Genomic DNA, 17,339 nt, shown 5'->3' with positions numbered 1-17,339 from the left:
GTGGTAACCTTTAGGGTTTGTCTGAAAGGTAAACAGGAGTTATTCAAGAATCAAGTGTTCCAGGTAGCAGGAACACTGCTCTATGGAATACAGCAAGGATATGAGAAATGTTTGGCACTTGTGGAAATACATGAAAGCCAGTGAAGTCTGATGTGAAACACTAGCACCAAGAGACCCATTTTGGATAAGATCATATATGTTAACCTCTTAGATATGCCTCTAACTATCTGGGAGAGTGTATACGCATAGTCCATAACCAGAAGGTCTTCCAGTTATCTGGTCATAGACACATATAGAGTTGTGAGAATGGTTTGAAATATTTTTGTACCTTTTCTATCTAGTACTAATCCATGGAGTCCACCTCCCACAGGCATTGGGGATTTCATTGTTATCTCTCTGACTCCCAATTTTGTTTGTTGGCCCCTCTACCTTCCCCACAGGGGTCCTGGCTTAAGTTTGTCAGACTTTTAAGGCTCAGAGTCCTTCAATTTCTTCCAAGTGAAACATCTACAACACAGACATTTCTCTTCCCAGTGCTGATGTCTCATGTGGCATAACTTCAACATGTTACCACCATGTGACCAACTTTTCTTTATGGTATCTGCCTCAAATCCACCTCCCCTAAAGAGCTGGGAGGGTACACGAGAGAAGAGAATAAAGAGTTAAAAAGTTTTATGTTGCCACATATAAATATTTGCACTAATAACTAGGTAGAGGGCATGAGAGACAATATGGAATAAATCCCATTAGAATTAAGACAACTCTTAATTATTTCTGCTAATGGAAAAGATAAACACGTTGGGGGAAATTTTTAAGTTTTTAATCACATAGTCATTTTTTTTTATAAAGTTCTCTCCTTGCCTTCTCACTGACTCAACTCTTTGCCCACAATCTTTCATTTTGTGTTTGCTCTTCAGTGAAGGGCACACCACACTGGCCAATGGAGAGTCCTAGAAGTTGTTTTTGACCTTCTTTCCCTCATCCTTCTCTTTTAAACAACCACCAGGTCTTACCAAGTATACTACATAAGTAGTGCTGTGATCTGTCCATGTTTTCCAATCCTAGGTGCCTCTGCCCTAGTTCAGGTCACCATTACTTCTCATCTGGATCAAATAGCCCTCCTAGGCTCCTGGCCTCCAGGCTTGCTTACCTCCAGAATGTTTTTCAAGTTGCAGATAGAGGGATTTTTCTAAAATGCAATGCTTATCAATTCACTCTCCTCTTTCAACCCTTCGATGGCTTCACATTTCTCTCAGGATGAAATAAAAACTCCTAAAAATGTCTTATAAAATCCTTAAAATCTGGCTGCTGTTAACTCTTTATTCTTATCTCTCATAACCTTCCTAGCCAAACTCTAAATTTCAACTCAACTAAATTTTCAGTTCCTTAAAAAATCCAGGCACTTGCTTTACTGTTTTCACATACTGTGCCAGCTCCCTGGAAGACTCTTCTTCCCACTACAGCCCACTCCATGCCATCACATCACTTCTCATTCCTCCCCTTTGGTCTAGCTGTATTTCCTCCAGGAAGCCATCCTTGAGTCCTTAGATTCTATTAGTTCCCCCAAGGTGTCTTCCTGTTGTACTTTGCTTTTTCCCCATAACATCTGTCATACTTCCTTCCCCCTCCTCTTGAACACCCAGTACTCATTATGCCAATACAGAAATGAGTAACAAAGGAAGCAACACATCACCAATAATCCTGGTTTCATGACATTCTGATTATTTCTGTGCACATTATGGGTATTGTGTATTTAGCTTTACAACTTCAACTGAACAACTTATTCTAGACATCTTTATAGACAGTATTCTTTTATTTTAATGTACAATGAATTATTTAATCCTGTTATTATTGGGTATTTAGGTTGTTTCCATTTTCACATTTAAGACATTGTTGCAGTGAATATCCTTATCCATCCACCCTTTATAATTAACCAGTTATTTCTGAAGAATAAATTGACATCAAAAGTATAAGACTTGCATCAAATTGTATCTCCCTCCACACCAACTTGAAAATACCCACTTTATAAATCTTTTTTTCTTTTAACTTTCAACCTGATCAGCCAGATATATTTGTGGTGATTTCCCCCTAAATGACTAGGAAAGTTCAGCATCTTCATGTTACTGGACATTTAAAAAAATCAACTTTATTTGTCCAATTTTCTAAGTCAGGTCTCCTGGAAGCAGCATTTCAAATTAGGATTCTTGTGTAAGTGACTTACTGAGAGTCCTCTATAAGGGAATGAGAAAAAACAGAACAGGGCAGAAGAGGCAAATATGTGGTTTCAGGAGAAATCCACACACAGCGTAATCCCATGGGGTGCTCAGGAGCATAAATTGTACCACCGAGGCCAGTGGGCCAGGCTGTAATGTCCTGCATCAGTCACTGGCCATGGGCCAACCTCAGAGGAGACAAAACTTCCCAGGTATCTTCAGGTAAAGTGACTCTCATCAGCCCAGGACAATCCTCTGGAAAAGGGTGAAGTCATTAGTACCCAACATCTGAAGCACTGGCAATATAGGTACACCACCCTGGGAATGGGGATCTCTGTGGATGCCAACAGCATGTCATGTTGGGTATTTAAAAAAAAAAAATTCTTAAAAGCTAAGCATATGAAACCTTCCTGGAATATGCATTGTAAATGTACTTTCCTACTTGTTGTTACGTAGAGACAAATCAATCAAACTTTGTTTTCTGGCTTTGATGACCATGCTTGGCAGGTCTATTGCAATCCAAGATTATTTTTTTAATTAACTTACATTTTCCTCTAGTATTTTACAAGTTTTTAAAAAAATTTAAATCTTTAATCTACCTGGATTTACTATGGGTGTGTATTGGGTGTGAGATAGAGATTTGACTTAGTTTTTTCCTAAATGATAGCTGACACTTCAATATTTAAATTAACATAATGAAGTAATAAATAATAAAATAGTTGGTACTTTCTTTTTTTTAGACAGAGTCTCATTCTGTCGCCCAGACTGGAATGCAGTGGTGCGATCTCAGCTCAGTGCAACCTCTACCTCCCGGGTTCAAGCAATTTTCCTGCCTCAGCCTCCCGAGTAGCAGGGATTACAGGCATGGGCCACCATGCCTGGCTGATTTTGTATTTTTAGTAGAGACGGGGTTTTGCCATGTTGGCCAGGCTGGTCTTGAACTCCTGACCTCAAGTTATCTGCCCTCCTTGGCCTCCCGAAGGGCTGGGATTACAAGTGTAAGCCATGGCACCCGGCCGTAGTTGGTACATTTTATATGACAGGCCCTGTTCAAAGTAAGCCTTCCACAAATACTAACCTACTTAATCCTTGCAATAATGTGACAGGTAGGGAGAACAGATGAAGTGAGGCACAGAGAGGTTACATAATTTGCCCAAGGTCATAGCTAATGAGTACTAGCAAGTAGGGCTTTAAATGCATTTAGTTTTTCTTTCCCCTATGCACTTAACTGGTATGCTGTACTGCCTCTCCCAAATAGATAACCAATTATTTCAGTATCACTTACTGAACAATCAATCCATCATTTCTTCTTATAGCTAAAGTATGATCTTGGACTTCCTGCTCTTTTCACTGTTTTGAATTTCTGCACCAATTAGTTTTAATTACAGTACTAGAGTTTTGTTATACTCTGTAACATTCAGCATTGTAAGTCCCTCCCATTAGGTTTTTTCCTGAAATTTCCAATTCTCATATTTACTCTTTCAGAATACCAAGTCCAAAGACCAAATACATAAACAAGAAAACAAAAAATACTTATAGGCATTTTGATTTTAAATTTCGCTAAATGCGTAATTTGGGGGAGAATTTGATTTACAATTTGTCTTATTCAAGAAAACAGAATGTCTCTCTCCATGTATTCTAGTCTTTATTTTCCCTTTATTCTCTTATTACTTTCATTAAGTTTTCTTTATAGAGGCCCTACACATTTCTTGGTAATTTATGTCTTTGTGAATAGTGTCATCTTTTAAAATTATTTAACAGGTTATTAATCAAAACTGGTTTTTGTATATTTATACAATTGGCCACTCTGCCAAACTTCATCTTGGTTTGGCAGAGGTATTGGCATCTTGTGGCAATTAAATTAGTGGTTCATTCTAACGAAAGTAAATATTAGAAGGAAACTTGCCTCTGCTATTCACTGGTGATCAGCCATCATGCCCTACTATCATGAACAATGGCATAAACATGTATGAATAGAAAGCAGGCACAACTGCAAACACATACTACACAAATGTGTAGTAAATGGACGTAAGCTGAAAGGTACCTGTATTTCTACTTTTTTCCCGTTTATTTCACGAGTTTTCCAAGACAGTCGTATCTGCAAATAATTTTACCTCCTTTCTATAACATGAAAATCTTACTGTATCTGGTGCAACTGTAACTGGTACATCACTAATTCATAAATTAAGGTGGGACATCGCAAAAAATTGAACATACATCCTGTTAAGCATTTTGAGCTTAAAACAGATAAATGTATACTTGGGTACCAACCTTTTAAAGAAGGGTCAAAGCCTGTTCTTGGGAGTATGATCTCTCTGATGAGAGATCAAAAGTTGTCTTTGTTGAATTCTAGTTCCTTTAAAGCAGAAAAGGAACTTGACATTAGTGAAGCAATCCAAGTGCAGAGTTTTTACTGATCACCCCCAAATTTGTTATCCTTCTCACACCTAATTTGACAGCAGTTCTTTGTAATGACTCTTTTCCAAACCTTTCCAAAGTGTTGACTTAGTTTTCCCGGGAATTCTTCATTTGCCCCCAATAGCTCATCAATTTTCATATTTAAAAAAATAATTTACATACAATGCTAAACACAGCTGCCTTAAACAGATTTGTGAATAAACACAGCTGACTTTTGGTGAACTTAAGCAGGGTGAAGGAAAAAAGCAAACTGGCACACAAAAAAAGCAAAGTGGCAGACTTTTGGTGTGTGGCCTCAGCAGCACCGGCCTCAGTTTTACAGAAGGAATGGGTAGGTTAATCCATCAAATTGGCCAAGCGGTAGTCAAAAATGCTTTTGGAGCCATCACATTTAATATACACAAAAAACAGACACATACGAACATATATATGTATGCATACAATATTCTTCTACTTTAATTTTGCCATGGGTTTTTATTGTTGTCATTTTAAAAATCAGGAGTGGATTTAACTTTATTAAATGTCTTTCTGGCATCTATTAAAAATATTCTGATTTTTCTCTTTTGACCTATGAATATGATAAAGGATACTGCATTAAAAAGAACTGGAAGGCCGGGTATGGTAGCTCATGCCTGTGCCTGTAATCCCAGCACTTTGGGATGCTGAGGTGGACAGACTGCTTGAATCTGCCAGGAGTTTGAGACTAGCCTGGACATGGCAAAACCCCATCTCTACAAAAAAATACAAAAATTAGCTGGGATGTGGTGGTGCATGCTTCTGGTCCCACTTACTTGGGAGGCTGAGGTGGGAGGATGGCTTGAGCCCAAGAGGCAAAGGTTGCAGTGAGCCGACACTGCACTCCAGCCTGGGTGACAGAGTGAGACCCTGTCTCAAAAAGAAGAAGAAAAAAAGAATAAATTTCACCTGGTCATGATGCACTTTTAATGTTTTTTTAATCAATATTTTATTTAAACATTTGTATTGGTGAGGTTATAAAGCTTTCTCTTTTTAAAATTGTATTTTCTCGGGCCGGGCGCAGTGGCTCACGCCTGTAATCCCAGCACTTTGGGAGGCCGAGGCGGGAGGAATATGAGGTCAGGAGATCGAGACCATCCTGGCTAACACGGTGAAACCCCGTCTCTACTAAATACATGGCGAGCGCCTGTAGTCCCAGCTACTCAGGAGGCTGAGGCAGGAGAATGGCATGAACCCAGGAGGTGGAGCTTGCAGTGAGCAGAGATTGCACCACTGCACTCCAGCCTGGGGGACAGAGCGAGACTCTTGTCTCAAAAAAAAAAAAAAATTGTATTTTCTCCAACCCGCAGAACAGTTGTCTTTCTCTTGCTTAAAAAAATTCCTTATTCAGTTATACCTCTGGCTCTACTCCATTGTGTTTTAGAGCCCTTACATTAATATTGCATAAATGCACGTATTTGCATAAAAACCTACTTCTACTTAACATGATCCCATTATAAAAATAAATTATTTCCAAAGTTGGTTCAGTCCGATGCTTTGCTATTTTTAATACAGCTATCAGGAAAATCAATATTAGGGTTTTAGGGGTTTCTAACTAAAAGTAAGGAATCCTATTTCAAAGACCTTACGTAGGTATGAAGCAGTGAAGGAAGAGACCAGATGTAATTTTACATGTGTATCCTCTCTCCTTCCACAAATTCTATAGCAATTTCTTAGGAAAAAATGCTGATTTGACGAATACATGAAAGAAGCTTAAAACAAGATGAACTAAAGTCACTTCTTCAATGTAAGTTTGAATATCTTCAAAATAACTACTATTTGAGTATGAACAAGAAACTTTCGAAAGAAGCTCTTAAAATATTCAAACATCCGGCTGCATGTGGTGGCTCATGTAATCCCAGCACTTTAGGAGGCCAAAGCGGGAGGATGGCTTGATCCTAGGAGTTTGAGACCAGCCTCAGCAACATAGTGAGACCATGTCTCTACAAGGGAAAAAAACAAAAACAAAAACATAGCCAGGTGTGGTCGTGCACACCTGTAGTTCCTGCTGCTTGAGAGGCTGAAGCAGGAGGATCACTTGAGCCCAGGATTGAGGTTGCAGTGAGCTGTGATTATGCCACTGTACTCCAGCCTGAGCAACAAAGCAAGACCCTATCTCAAAAACAAAATGAAACAAAAATACCTGAAACATTTTATTCAAGTATATTTGCTGTTATTTATCACTTACACAAAGGAGAAATAACCAGTCTTTCTCTCTTAAAGTACATCTAAATTCATTAAGCTGGCAGCCTTTTAAAAAGATGCTTCACTAGGTTTCGTTTGTTGTTTTAATGGGTTGCAAGTAAAACTGTTTTTATAGACTATTGATTTCTAGCTCCAAATGAAAACAGTAAATCCCACAAAGGTTTTATTTTTGTTGTGGCTGATGAACTATAAAAGGGAAGAAGGGAGTGCTGACAGAGACTGGGGCATTCTTTTCAGCCCTCACACTTGGCTTTCTTGGAAGCTGGAAGACAATCTTCATCTCCTTCTGATGGCCGAGGTTTCTTCACTGTAGAGATAATTCCAAAAGCAGTTTTTCTAGTTTCTGTAAAACAAACAGGGAAACCATTGTGCTTGAAGTTAAGACATAATTTAAAATGAGGTGGTTTAACATATTACTTTGGCTTACAGCAATAGCAAATGATAAGCCATAATGAACTGCTATGGGTGCTAGTGCCATTTACCGTCATTATCTTTTTTTCCCAACAGACACAAATATCAGTATATTATTAACATCTAATTCATTCCTAAAGATTACCTCATGGGTAAAACTGCGGGACAGTGTTATCTCTAATGGTCTGTCCATGGCATCTTATGTAGCCAGAACCCAGTCACAGACATTGATGTAGCAGACACTTTATATATGGTAGACAGACAAATCAAGAGAGCAAACACAGCAATCAAGTGTATGGCTCCCATGTGGAGCACATGCTTGCCTCATTTTACAGCATGTACCCTATCTCTCTTATTAGAACATCAAGGCACCTCTGAAGAATCAATTGCATTATATTGCCAACACTCAACAATGGCCTGGTTATGCAAAATGTGTTCAATAAATACTAGTTGAGTTAATGAATAAAATCACTCATAAATTTATTGATCTCTTTAACTGGTGACAATGAACAAAGAATAAATAGAAATTATTAAATGCTTAGATTAGGTTGGCAGCAGAGTTCAACTTAAATTTAACCAATTTCTCCTAGAAACCTACTAATAGGCTAGGCACTGTGTCCATATACAGAGGGTATTAAGATTCCTAACAGACAGTGCTTTTCCCTATACTACATGCATGCGAGAAGCACAATAAGAGCAAATATAATAGGAATGGAGGCATCCACAAGAATTAACTGCCTGGTTAAAGCAATGAGGTATTATATAAAGGTGACACTACTCGGAATAGGGTAAACGGAGTAAGAAAAAGAATTATTCCTTTACAAAGGCATGGAGAGAAAGGTAAGAAGAACCTAGGTAAAATAGTTTAGGGGACAATATGGCTGATGTGAAGTAGGAATACAAGAAAATTAGGAGAAAATAGAGTTTGGAGGGGTAACTTATGAAAGGCCATAGTGTCATGAAAACAGACCCAAACTCTGTCCTTAGAAATGGAAAGGGATTATGAAGAAAGAGAGAGATACCCATTAGCTACAAAGGTGGCAGAATCAAAAGAACTTGAACAGAAATTTAGCTATGAATTATTCCTTATTTCAAGTAATAAACGTAAAGTCAACCATAAAGTGTTAAGCATTATTTTCCCATTTATCAAGATTAACTTAGTAAATCTACTCTGCCAATTATTTTAAAACACTTTTATTTGTAAAAGGGATAAAACTGCTCTCAAGGTCATTAAAATGCCAACATAATAAGAACCTCAAAATAAAAACTGTCAATGATTTCCATTTCACCAAATGAAAAACGTCACACTTATAGCTATTAATTTATATCACTGATTCTGTACCCATAGTCTAAAAATCAACTGAAATATAAACATTATGAAAATCAGCACTTTTTAACAAAATGCATTAATTTCTTTAGTGTCTTTTAAAAATAAACGCATTTCTTGGTAGCAGCAAGACATTACATTTGTGTATGCTTTAGTTTATAAAATGTTTTCACATATAGTATTTCCTTTAATCATCTTGCCAAGGAAAATCTAAAGGATTATTTACAAGTGAATAATTTTGCTCACAAGGGGCTAAGGCAGGTGTCCCCAACAGGTTCATTTTGGTCCAGGGGCTGATTGAGGGCATGAACTTTATCAATCACAGGCCAAAGACCCTGACCTTGGGCCTCTTTCCTCTGTCCTTTCCCCACAACCTCCTCAGAATTGCTATTCATTGGTTTCTGGATTTCTGGACCCCCAAAGAACCTAATTCTGATTTCCTGTGGCAAGCCTTCCAAGTTGAAAGCTAACTACCATGTGTCCCAAGTCTTCTGCTTGCCAGGTATCCATGTCTGCACCACCCTCGTGATTCCTCTCATCATGAGGCTTCCAGACCCTTCAAGGACTGAGCAGACATTTTCCAATAGTGTTTCAGTGCACTGCTGTCCTTCTTAAATGTGGCACTCAGAATGATACAGATGCTGGCTGAGATTTCATCAATGAGAGTATAATAACGAGGCTTTGAATTTCCTTGCCTCAGAATCCTTTATTTCTTCTAATATTACCTAGGCTGAATTAGCAATCTTAAGAACACATCATACTACCGTCTCATACTGATCCCAATGGCAACGAAAACCAGGGTAACCATATTTTATCATCTAGTTTAGGACACTCTTCAGGGAATAGAAGTGCTAATAAGGTCACAGAAACAGCAGGCATAAACTAGAACTGTCCTGGGTACACTGGGGTGAATGGTAATGCCACCCGAAGTTCACAATTCTTCTTTAAGTTTAGCTTCTATAAAAGCCTGATTTTAGACATAGAAAGACAAACATCACATGTTCTCACTCGTTCGTGGGATCTAAAAATCAAAGCAACTGAACTCCTGGAGACAGAAAGTAGCAGGATGGTTACCAGAGGCTGGGAAGGGTAGTGGGGGGCTGAGAGGGAGGTGAAGATGGTTAATGGGTACAAAAAAAATAGAATGAACAAGGCCTAGTATATGATAGCACAAGAGGGTGACCATAGTCAATACAATTTAATTGTATATTTAAAAATAACTAAAAAAGCATAACTGGATTGTTTATAACACAAGACAAATGCTTGAGGGGATGGACACCCCATTTTCCATGATGTGATTATTATGCATTGCATGCCTATATCAAAATATCTCAATACCCCATAACTATATACACATACTATGTACCCACAAAAAGAAATTCTAAAAAAAAATACTTTACATATTATGTGTTATATGCTGAATAGCTGAGTTCTTAAAGTCAAATGCAGGACTTCCTATTTTCCTATATATAAAATTATGTATGTATTTATATTTTAGTTTCTGTTTCTTGTTTAGTCCATTTTGGAACCCCAACTGTTACTCAAAATCCTGATGAATGTTTATTTAAAATAGATCAAAATAATGACAGAACTACCAAAGTGTGAACCAACTGTTCCCTAATTTCAAGAAAATCATTATTCAAAATCTCCATTAATTTGACCACTCCCAAAGCTTATGTGATGAGTTCTAGGCTATATAATACAAAAATCTCAAACTAAAAATGTTGAAACTAAAAGCAAAATCATCTAATTTACGGCAAGCCAATACATAAGCAGTTCTCTCAAGTGGAAATCAGATCAATAAAGCCCAACACACAAGCCCTCAATAACCTAGCTATTCATATGACAAATAACTCAGTCTATATGTAGCAATCTACTTTGAAGTTTAAAATTCACTTGGGTGATATCAATGAAATTGCTTCTTAACCACTACAACTAGTCCTAAGAATTATAAAGATAACGAAGACAAAACAGTGATCAAAAGCTTAAATTGTTTTAATAAAATTTCACTTTCATTTTCCAAAGTTTCAGCATACTTTCAATTTTTAACATCTGATGAGCAGGAAACTCAGTCAGTGAAAAGGTACATATACAAAATGTGAGTAAAAAATGTACAATCTGGCCGGGCATGGTGGCTCATGTCTGTAATCCTAGCACTTTGGGAGGCTGAGGTAGGAGGATTGCTTGAGCCCAGGAGTTCAAGACCAGCCTGGGCAACATAGTGAGACTCTGTCTCTATTTAGAAAAAGAAAAAAAAAAAAAAAGGTACAGTCTGGACACAACTTGACCATGTAAGCAAACATGAGAAAAGAAACATTCTGAGTTATAATAAATGTAAAAGTTACAGTCTGTGTTTTGTTAGTTGGATTTTTAAAAATGTATTTGCTGGTTTTGTTTTCCTAATAAATAGTTTAACATATATTTTTAACATATCCGTTCTCTAAAACAGAGATTTTCAACAGGGAAAGCATGGCCTTCTGGTGAGGGAGAAGAAGGAAGGGAGATTAGAAGCCTATCAAAATGTGGGCAGGAGCACACATGTATAGCTGGAGGAACTATTCAATACTCATTTCTGTAATGAAAACTATATTCATTCTACAAACTTTAGAAAGTAAAGCCTGAAGTGAGGGTGAGAAAACATTGATGACTGTGTTTAGAACAGGTTGAGAAAAGATGATCCCAAAGGAACTCTGTAGGGTAGGGCAATAAATATAGGTATGGCTGTAAAAATGACTTGCTTTTAACATGACCATTCAGTTTGTACTGGAAGAACTTGCTTACCTCCATGGAGAAGCGCTGCTCGGCAGCTGGTGGACACCGCAGCCTTGGCATCACTTTCAGAGAGCCCAAACAGCAAGCCTCTTGGGGGAGCATTAAAGATTTCAACCCAGAGTCAGCCAAGGACACGAGACTAACACAAACATAACAGAAAGTGCCAGCTAACCTGGTCATCTTGAGAGGCTAATTAATTCAACAGCAGTTCTTAGTCTAACTGGAACATGCATCTGAGAAAAGACTCATTTAACTCTAAGCTTTTATCATATGAAGTCCCTTATTCCCTCTTTTCTATCTCATGATTAATTAAAAAACAGAAGCATAAAGCTCTCTATAATGTTATATAATTTATTTTTGAAGTTATTAATTGGTAAACTTACAGTAAAAGGTTGAGAAAAATACATGTTCAACTATAATACGACTTCAAATTCAAAATTTCCTGAAAGACAATGTCAACAACTTTTTACTCAGAAAAGGATACAGATTTGCCACGTCATATGGCCCTCTTATTTCTAAAGGCTGAAATAAAATGAACAAAGAGTAGATATGAGAAAATTATTTATAACATTTCAATGACTTATAGCAAATTAATAGAATATTTAAGTATCCAAAAATAAAAAATTACATAAATTTAAGTCCTTATAATTTTGATGGGTTTCATAGCTTTTGAAAATATAAGAGAAGCTTGAAAGGCATTTTGTAACAGTATAAAAGAAAAACTAATTATATAAACAAAAGTTGAAGCCTAAAGAAAGTGGGGATAAATTTTACTATTTAGCAATTACAATGAGCAAACGCAGTTAAAATAAAAAAAAATGCAACAAATATTCATTTACTATTTTAATTTATCCCCTAGAAACTGAAAAGTTTTATAACCTGAAAGATGAAAACAAAGTACTTCATGCTAGACTTACCCTTTCTGCAGCACTAGATATAATTACATTCTACAAAATAGAAAGTGACTAATATTAATCTTAGATAAATGCAAAAAAAGGAGTTTCATAATATAAATAGCCAGTAATCATATTTTAACATTTAAGGCTCAAATACCAACTTCTTTTAAAGATAAGGTAAATAATTAAGGTGAAAAAAATGAAAGACTTCATGTCAAACTAAAGGCAATCTGTAATAAAAAACAAAATGTTTTCCTAACAGATCTTAGTAAAGATGAATTAAGCTTAAAAAACAAGATGAAAAGGTCACATATCTTAATTCAACTCAGTGAGGACCATTGTTATTCTAGACTTTTCTTTCACAGTATGTAAATTGCAAATTTTTATCAAAAGATATGGCTTCCAACACATCTTTTTCTCCCTTACATTATTCTTCCCTTGGTATTTTTCTTTCCCTTAAAATTTGCAGAGCTCACTGAAATGGGAGAATTTGTTCCTATGCTATGAGAACGTTCTGCTTTAAGGAAAAGGAGTCAGTTTGACAATTCCAGTGTACTACTAATAATAAACTGCCAGAGGCGAAAAACATCCTAAAATTATAGAACCATACCTTTCCTTTGCAGATTTGCATCAAATTGAGGGCATTGGAAATTGTATACCTTCTCATTGTGGAGTCTTTGATAGCAGGGCTATAGACAAGTTCAAAAGCCAGGCCTCGGTCAATCGCCTTCACAGGAAATAAAGAGAACTGTCAGAGATAAGCATGCACTGGCCTACTTCATTTTCACTGATTCTCTCTTCACATCCCTCCTCACTCCCTACTACTGACCCCTTACATGTCAAGGTACAGCTTTATGAAAGACAGATTAACACTCGAATGGCACCATCCACAAGGAGAAGAAAATAAATCCGTGGCTCTACTTGATTAAAAGAGTTTAACTTGGCTGTGGGGAAGCTGACTTTACATCAACAGGAATTATGAAGAGGCTAAGAAGAACAAAGTCCCAATGGGGTGAGAGAGGGGCTACTACTCCATGAACTATCAAAAGGAAAACAGAAATGTACTCCCTACATTTACAGTAAACTGTGTACAAACATAGTAAACCAAGTAATCTGACCTATGAATGCACAAAGAGACAAAGAAATGAAAAGCTGGAAAAAGCCCAAAGAACCAAGGGCGGGAAGGTCTTTCAGGTAAGTAATTTATTCCCTATATGTTGAAGAGAGAAAAACAGCCATAGTTAATTGAGTGCTGACTATATGCTAAGAGAGTCTTATATATAATATTTAATCCTTACTACAATACCTTTATAAAGCATTACTGCAAAGCCTGCAAATTGCCCAGATATCTGTCCTCTCCTTTTTCTTTAGTAATAATGCCCCTGATTTTTCACTGGGCTTATAGCCGCACAGCAAAAAAGATGGAAGTGCCCTTGAAGATTTTGCCCAGCTCACCATACAAGCTTGGCTTTTTTCATGAGAAACAGAAACTTCTTTATTTAATGTACTCTTACTACAGAGGGATCCACAGGTAGGTAGATGAGTGGAAATGAGATTGAAATTAACCACCATACTGTTCAGCTTTCCTAATGAGCACCTAAATGTCTGCATCCATTCACAAAAGATGTTTTAAGCCCACTACGTGCAAAAGCTGAGATGGTTTCTCCCTTCTAAAAGCTTACATTTTAGTGGGGGAGATGATCAATAACCACACAAAAATACAAAACTTCAACTGTGTTAAGTGCTATCAAGGAGAAGTTTGGGGTTGAGGAAGAAATTAAGCAGTTAAATAGTAGAGGAAGGTGCACTTTCAGAGGGAGGTCAGAGCATGCAAAAGTCTTCAAGGTTGCAGCATGGCAGCATGTAGGGAAGGTCAAATGCTGGAGAAAAATAATGAGGAAGACAGGCTAAAGAGGATGGGAAGGGCCAACTGCGCAGGCCTTTAGAGCTGGTGATGAGGATTATTCCTAATGGAGAAAACATCTGAAGGATTTTCAGCATAGAGATGATAATCAGACTCTCAATTGCAAAAGTCACTTGAGTGGCAGTACTCTTTCAAAAGAAGAAAGAAAGAACGGTAGGCATGTTCTAGGCAGTATGGTCCAAGTCTCTGCTTGGCAAATGAGTTTCGATTGCCCAGAGTATGAGTTGGGATTGGCCCAGCTGTGACTACTGGGGTTTACTCCTGAGCATTTACAGGGAATGGAGAAACTTGTCTTTTTCTAGAACTGGCAGTCCATCTTGATTTAATTCAGTTGTACTTGAAGGCCCCTTCTGCTTTTCCCTCCCGAACACAGATTTCCTTAATTCTTCCTCTGGCTTCAAGGCTCCCAGATTTTATTTTAGATTTTCCTATATGTCTGATTCTAGTTTGGTTAGAATTTAAATGCTATTTTCCACACTGCAACCTTCCCCTCTCTCATTTTTTGACTTTTCCCCATCTCTAATTCTTTCACCTGTGTTGATTATTTCTGGGAATGACATTTGTTAAGATAGTATTTCTGTCCTAGTTGAACGTGTATCTCATTCTCTCTGCCAAGCTTGCACACTTCTTGAGAGCTAGACTGCCTTTTACATAAAAGGTGTATATTTATATTTTGAGTGAATAAATAGCAGCTTATGGAGAAGATGTCCTGTGATAACGTTGTTCATTATAGATGATCCATCATCAAAGGAACCTCGATGCACCTGGCTAACCAAAAACCACAGATAAGTAAAAACATCCCTTTTAGCCATATTATCAGCCATCTCCTTGGCTACATATTTTACCAAAACTACTAATTAACTGAAGAGGCTGACCTGTATTTCTTTTCCTTATCCTTCTAGTTGTGGAAAGATAATATAAGGCAACAGGATGATGAAGAGGAGAAATAAATGAAAGAGGTGAATGATATATAGAGTTGGATGCTTAGATCTCGAAATATTCCTAATTGACTGAATCTAAATTTCCAGACCCTTGTGGGTACCAAATCAAAATAAAAACAACTTTTGCGGGGGGAGGGGAGAAAAAAAGGATATTATCAGCATAATTATTTTTTAAGGAAAAAGTTCTGATTTTCATCTTGGTACATTAATCAAGTTCACTTTAAAACCGCTATAGGAATTCTTGAAAAAGAAAAATTAAAAATAATGTGCTATTGAAGGTTGTGAATATTTCTTTTATAGCATCTTATTTTAAATTTTTAGATGGATAAAATACAGACTCATTACCTGGGATCTTGCTGTAAGACCATTTTGATGCAAATTGCCTAAAGCTCATCAAATGATTGTTCCTAACAGCCTCTTCCTAACAGTGCCTGCCTGATTAGCTTTTGTTCTCATGTCTGACCAAAGGTTCTGGCATGGGTGGATGATCAGATTTCTTTACTAATGAAAAATAATGGTCATAAAGATGCTACTCATAAAGATGCTACTAAGGACAGGTGTGTGACAGTTGAATCAAGATACATTGGCACTAAAATTCCAAGTATTAAGCAAAGCCTTAGAGAAAGACGAGAAGAAAGTAAGGATCTGATTACTGGGACAATATACTAATTCCCTGTTAATTTCATAAAAATTAGTTCTTTATTCAATTCAAATGAATGAAACCCTTTCAGTGTTTAAGACAGGTAATTTGTCCACATGACTCACAAAGCAACATAAGAAAACAATAAAAAGTACTACTTGCATCTCCAATCCTATCTGCCCTATCCCTTCCTCCAATAATCACTTTTATTAATTTCTTGTGTCTTCTTCCAGAGTTTCTTCATACAACTATAAGCAAATACGAAGAGATACTATTTTTCTTTCTTATCCAAAAGGTAGTCTGCTGCATTGCTGTCCTGACATGAAAGCTTTTCCAAGTCAGCTCATAACTTTCTCTGTTTTACAGTTGTAGAGTATCATATTGTAGAGGTATAGCATGTATTTAACCAAACCTCTACTGAGAGCCTTTGGGTGGTTTCAGTGTATGTGTAGAATAACACTAAAGTGGGATTGCTAGGCATAATGGGTTGAATTGTGTCCTCATCCACAAAAGATACACTGAAGCCCTAAACCTCAGTACCTCGGAATGTAATCTTATATTTGGAAATAGGGTCACTGTAGATGTAATTAGTTAAGATGAAGTCAGATTGGAATAGGGTAGGCCCCCAATCCAATATGACTGGTGTCTTATAAGATGATGGCCATGTGAAGACATAGAGACAAACAGGGAGAACACACTGAAGACAAAGGCAGAGACTGGAGTTATGTAGCTGCAAGCCCAGGATTACCAAAGATTGCCAGAAAATCACCAAAAGCTAAGAAGAGGCAAGGAAGGCGGTCCTGTAGATTTCAGAGGGAACAAGACCATGCTGACACCTTGATTTCAGACTTGCAGGCTTCAGAACTGTGAGATCATACAGTTTAAAACTGTTGTTTCAATCAGTAAACGTATTTGTAATTTGAATAGTTGTTGCCAAATTACCCACTCTCTGCATAAGGACTGTTCCCATTTACACAGTTATGAGCAAAATACGAGAATGTCTGCTTTCCTGAAGCCTTACAACAGAGTGTATCTCTAATCACACAGGTGATTTTAATGTGAAATCTCTTACTATGATAAATTTAATCATCTTTTCATATGTCTAAGGCCTGTTTGCATTTACTTTACTGTGAAATGCCTTTTTCATATTCTTAATCCATTTTTTGGTATTGTTCATCTTTTTTTTTTAACTTATTAATTTCTAGGCACTCTTTGGTCTTTATGTGTTAAGGGAATAAGCATTTTGTCTATGACATGAGTGAAAATTTTCCATCAGTTTGTCATCTGTCTTTTAACCTTGTTTCTGGTGTTGTTTGCATTTTTTTTTTTCCACAGAAATTTTTAATACTGGCACAATTTGCTGGCACTGAATGGACACAGTACTTAACACATTAGATTCATGTGTGATAAAACAAAGTTTACAGAACACTCACATCCAAATCAAGTATTTATAGCATGATTCATGGAACTACCTCACTGTTTAGATACTACTTACTAAACATCTCTCAGTGGGGAGTAATCGGACCACGAAGACAGAAATGGATTAGGGTTAAAGGAAGGACTGAGGGGAAAACATC

At 37.0% G+C, this 17,339-nt stretch overlaps 1 protein-coding gene across 7 annotated transcripts in view; it reads right to left on the bottom strand.

The window, feature by feature from the left end:
• RPP30 (ribonuclease P/MRP subunit p30) overlaps positions 1-17,339 on the bottom strand; it is a 44,321-nt gene that overhangs the window by 4,529 nt on the left and 22,453 nt on the right. For 3 of the 7 annotated variants that reach the window (XR_008620002.3, XR_008620001.2, XR_008620003.2), the window contains exons 7-13: positions 12,868-12,984; positions 12,279-12,308; positions 11,846-11,883; positions 11,371-11,450; positions 7,096-7,194; positions 5,423-5,516; positions 4,485-4,569 (exon numbers count right to left, since the gene is read on the bottom strand). Coding sequence is in view for 3 of the 7 variants with exons in the window: in XM_014346574.4 (XP_014202060.1) it covers positions 4,499-4,569; positions 5,423-5,482; positions 6,717-6,758; positions 7,096-7,194; positions 11,371-11,450; positions 11,846-11,883; positions 12,279-12,308; positions 12,868-12,984 (537 nt within the window). In the remaining 4 variants the exon portion in view is untranslated. Of the gene's footprint in view, positions 1-803; positions 2,469-3,880; positions 4,570-5,422; positions 5,517-6,716; positions 6,759-6,988; positions 7,195-11,370; positions 11,451-11,845; positions 11,884-12,278; positions 12,309-12,867; positions 12,985-17,339 lie in introns of those variants that run through there. The other 4 variants (XR_008620000.3, XM_014346574.4, XM_055093124.2 and 1 more) reach the window with 4 other exon arrangements.

Source organism: Pan paniscus, chromosome 8 (genome assembly GCF_029289425.2).
Source record: "Pan paniscus chromosome 8, NHGRI_mPanPan1-v2.0_pri, whole genome shotgun sequence".
In the NCBI taxonomy this organism is placed as follows: Eukaryota; Metazoa; Chordata; class Mammalia; order Primates; family Hominidae; genus Pan; species Pan paniscus.
The sequence above is the reverse complement of the archived record's forward strand: the minus strand, read 5'-3'. Positions and strand labels throughout refer to the sequence as shown.